The 4,402-nt window shown below is 40.1% G+C and overlaps 1 protein-coding gene across 1 annotated transcript in view; it reads left to right on the top strand.

The window, feature by feature from the left end:
• Positions 1-276: 276 nt before the first annotated feature.
• PAICS (phosphoribosylaminoimidazole carboxylase, phosphoribosylaminoimidazole succinocarboxamide synthetase) overlaps positions 277-4,402 on the top strand; it is a gene marked incomplete at both ends in the record, with an annotated part of 6,743 nt that continues 2,617 nt past the window's right edge. The window contains 4 exons of the mRNA XM_008939466.1: positions 277-474; positions 2,961-3,139; positions 3,825-4,004; positions 4,097-4,210. Coding sequence (XP_008937714.1) covers positions 277-474; positions 2,961-3,139; positions 3,825-4,004; positions 4,097-4,210 — 671 coding nt within the window. The remainder of the gene's footprint in view (positions 475-2,960; positions 3,140-3,824; positions 4,005-4,096; positions 4,211-4,402) is intronic.

Raw genomic sequence — 4,402 nt, 5'->3', positions numbered from 1 at the left:
GCCGCTGCCCGCCTCCCGCGGCCGCCTCCCCCGGGCAGAAGTTCTGAGCGATGGCTTTGGCCCTCGCTGCTCGGAGGAAAGCCCGAGGAGCTGCCCGGGGCATGGGGGCTTAGCGTGTTCCTCGTGGTCTCTGATTGCAGCGGGGGATCTCGCTGCGTTTCGCTTGGCACGCAGCTGATCAAGTATGCGAACTTGGTGGGCTTAACATGTAGAAATAATAATAAAAAAATTCTTGCAACCTGAAACGATGTTTTTTTCTATTAATTACTTCTCTAGACCTGAAACTTGGTAAAAAAGTTAACGAAGGTAAAACGAAAGAAGTGTACGAGCTGCCAGATATCCCGGGATGTGTTCTCATGCAGTCAAAAGACCAAATAACAGCAGGGAATGCAGCCAGGAAGGACCGAATGGAGGGGAAGGCTGCCATTTCCAACACAACAACTAGCTGCGTGTTTCAGTTGCTTCAAGAGGCTGGTAAGTATTTCCGAGGTAGACTACATGCTTGCATATTACAGGTATTGTTATAAACCAGTATTGTTTCTATATATTGGTTTATCCTGCCTTGAGACTGCTATGTTTTTTTGACTATCTTTTGTGTTAGTTTTTAGTTATGCTTTTCCCTTAGGTGCTGTGGAGTTGGGTGGGCAATTTGTTAATTTGGAACATGAAACTCTGAAGTAATCTAATCGCAGATAACACTGCAATAGTGTCTCCTGCTTGTTTAGACACACCCCTAATCCTTTCCTCTTCTTTTAGTCGGTTCTTTCCTGCTGCTGTGCCCCCTTGCCTGTAGTACTGTATTGGATGCATCTTCCCTTTCTTACTAACATCTGCCTGCATAGAAGTCAATGCTAGCTAGTGGCACTACCACACTATGTCTAAGCTGTGTGAAATTTATATATGAGAGTTAGAAGATAAAATTAGAGTATCTTTTAATGTATGGTTTGTTTTTTTTTCTTATCCCCACTCAGCTGTATGTGCTCTATCAGTGTAAAGTTTCTGTACATTTTATGGTAAAACACTCGGGAGGACTGTATCACAAATACATGTGTTGGTCTGTACTGAATGTGTTGGGAACTTACTGGTTACTTTAAAAGACTCAAAATATTTCTGATGCTAGAATCAAGCTTTCATGGGGTACATAACTTGACTCACTCAAGTTGTGCACCGCATTTCCAAAAATGGAGTCTTTGTTTGAAAATGCTTTGTTTGAAAGCATTTTAGAGTGTCTTTGAGAAGTTTGCAAGCTGCAAAGAGGAGTTTGTTCTGATGAGTTTCCAGAGTTTCTAGCTTGAGCCTGCAAACAGTACTATAATAGAGGCACCAGTAAACTTAGTGAGGACCACTTACAGCTGCATGGTCAGTCAGGCTGAAGCATTTGCACAAAGATTGCTTCAAGTACTGTCTGAGTTACTCTAGAAGTTGTATTATCTGTTATAAAGTGTAGTAATAGTTCTCAGACAGTCAAACAGTAAAGTCCTAGCATGTTTCATATATGGGGAAGAGAAAGATGGTTTCTGCAGTCTGTTATCAGCTGATTAAAACTACCAGTTTTCATTCAGGATCAGTTAATATGTTTTGCCTAATTCCAAATGGCAGTAGTTAAGATCTTAAAAATCAAAATACTTTATATCCTACAGACATGGACTTCAAATGTGAAGCAGCTGTGCTGCAGACCTCTGAAAGATCCTTTAAGTGGCTTGTCCTCCGTAACTTCCAAGTCCTATGGGGAAAATATGTAAACTGCAGCTGTATTTTAAAGCAATAAAAGAACTTTAAGGGTTCCAGTTTGCTTTCTTGACTGGCATAAACTGCAGATAATGTGAATGCCTCATGGCAGAAGTAGTGTGTTTGCTTTGCGCAACTCTTCTTAACCTACTCTTTCAAAGGTGATGATTTACAAAGTTCAGTTAAAATTTCTCTCCCTTTTATAATAGTAATGTAAGCCCTTCTAGGGCATGCATTTGAACTGATAAAAAAATGGAGTAAACCATGCAGGGGCCTTAATGCCTGGAAGTAGAATTAACTTAATATGCATTTGATTATCTAAATCATTCTAGTCTCGAGGGCGATGCAACAAAATTTGAAGGGTCATTGTTAATACAATATCTTAAGGCTTCCATTCTTCCTTTATGGCTCTGGGAGAGGAACAGAATAGAGCCACTACTTGGTTTGACTAGATGCAGCTCCTTTGTCTTCAGCTTCTGGCAGATGTCAATTGGGCTTGGCAGTTGTCTTGCCCTGTCAGGACAAAAGTGGGACTTTCCTAAGTCAAGATTGAAAAAAGAGCCATTTGCACTTCGAGTGCCTGTCTGCATGTGTTGGCTGTCCCTGCTTGATATAGGGTCATCTTAGAATTGTGTAAGTACACTGACTTGCTGCAGCAGGTTTGTGTGCATGTGCACTTCTTAATCTCAGTCTCCTTGCCTAACAAATCACTACGATCCAATGCCCTAAATAAATGTTTATAATGAAAGGACTAAGTCATTCTTCCCTGTCCCATCCTCCCTTAGCAAAGTATTAAAGACTACCATGCTCCCCAACTACTTTGAAAGCCTCCAAGTACTGCTCTAGGTATAATGGATCTTCCACCAGAGGGCATGGTTGGGTACTTGGTTACTGCTAACTTTTCTTTAGAAACAAACCATTATGAGGTTTTTTTAAAGCCCCATGATAAGAATTCTTTACAAGAATAAGATTTCTGACTGGAGTGTAAGGTTCTGAGATACAGATGAGCATCATATGATTAAATTGGCAAAACTTTAATGACTTGTGCAAGAAAACTGCATGGATTGCCTTTTGCAAGGCCAGAGTGGGCTTTAAATACCCTGAAGAGATTTGGAGTGTCCCTTAAGTCCAGAGAAGAACAGGATTCAGTTGTGCTTAAAGATGTTTTTGATTCTTGCTTCAATTGCGGGTTGTGCCCAGTGAAAGAACTAAGCTGCCATCTTTATATTTAGGAATCAAAACGGCTTTTGTCAGGAAACAGAGCGACACAGCATTCATAGCAGCTCACTGTGAAATGATCCCAATTGAATGGGTGTGCAGAAGAATTGCTACTGGCTCCTTCCTCAAAAGAAACCCAGGTGTCAAAGAAGGATACAAGTTCTACCCACCCAAAATTGAGATGTTCTACAAGGTAAGTTTCCTTTCCTGTGATATTAATCAAACTGAAACAGAGCTGGAATTCTGTATTAGCTTCTTTAAAATGCTGACAAATAAAGCAAGGAGCACTAGTGGCTGGCCAGTCCTCTTAGTATTGCTAATTTTGCCATTGAAAAGTTTTCTTGCATTCTTGACCCAACAGCTGTTATGTCTAAAGTGCATATAATATAATACTGACTTACAGGGCCATCAAAGAATTAACAAGTCAAACTGTACATAAAGTAGAAAAGTCTTGTGCTTATAAGGGATGAGGACTTTTTGGGTGTAAGTCTAACGCATCAGTTAAAATGGATGTTTTGATGTATTTGAAGAAATTAAAATAAGCAATACTGGCATGGTAGGGGTAGGTAGCTCGTTAGTCACTTAGGATTCTGCCCTTTTTTGGGAACGTGTCCTGAAAGGAGTGTCTTGTGTACTGTGGCTTAGTGGTGTTGGTAGGGTACCCTGCTGCTCCTGGGGCACTGTCCAGATGAGATGCTCAGGTGTTAAAGCAAGTGTCTCTGATGTTGCTCTCACTTGTTTTTAGTGCTAATCATAAAATATTAGTTTGGAGCCTGAATTTGTTTTTTGAGAAACAAACAGAACCCAGTATTATCTTCTAATGATTATTTTCCTCTGATGCATCATGTAATTTAAGCTTGCTTTGGTTTTCTTAACAGGATGATGCTGCTAATGATCCACAGTGGTCTGAGGAGCAGTTAATTGAAGCAAAGTTCTGTTTTGCTGGACTTACTATTGGCCGGACTGAAGTGGATATTATGGCTCGTTCTACTCAAGCTATTTTTGAGATTCTGGAAAAATCATGGCAGCCCCAAAACTGCACTCTAGTAGACCTGAAGGTACAAGAATCTGAGTTCTTGTGATCCTAGTTCTGACAGAAAATATGTTACTGTGTAGTTCCCAAAGTAGGATTTTGTTATTGTCTTTTTAGATTGAATTTGGTGTTAATGTTCTGACAAAAGAAATTCTTCTTGCTGATGTTATTGATAATGACTCATGGAGACTGTGGCCATCAGGAGATAGAAGCCAGCAGAAGGACAAACAGGTAGTGTTTTAAACTTTGCCTTCTAACTCAATTGGGAAGGAGAATGAAAAAAGTAAACCCTACAGATAAACATCTGCTTTCAGAGTGGCTTTTTCTAGATAGTCTTATCTTGTTAAGAGTACCTAACATCCAATCCTGTTCTCATTAAATAGTCAATTATCTGGTTTATGGTGGAAAAAAATCCCCTGCCTG

Source organism: Merops nubicus, unplaced genomic scaffold (genome assembly GCF_000691845.1).
Source record: "Merops nubicus isolate BGI_N331 unplaced genomic scaffold, ASM69184v1 scaffold54184, whole genome shotgun sequence".
NCBI classification, from domain to species: domain Eukaryota; kingdom Metazoa; phylum Chordata; class Aves; order Coraciiformes; family Meropidae; genus Merops; species Merops nubicus.
This window is presented reverse-complemented; position numbering and strand designations above follow the sequence as displayed.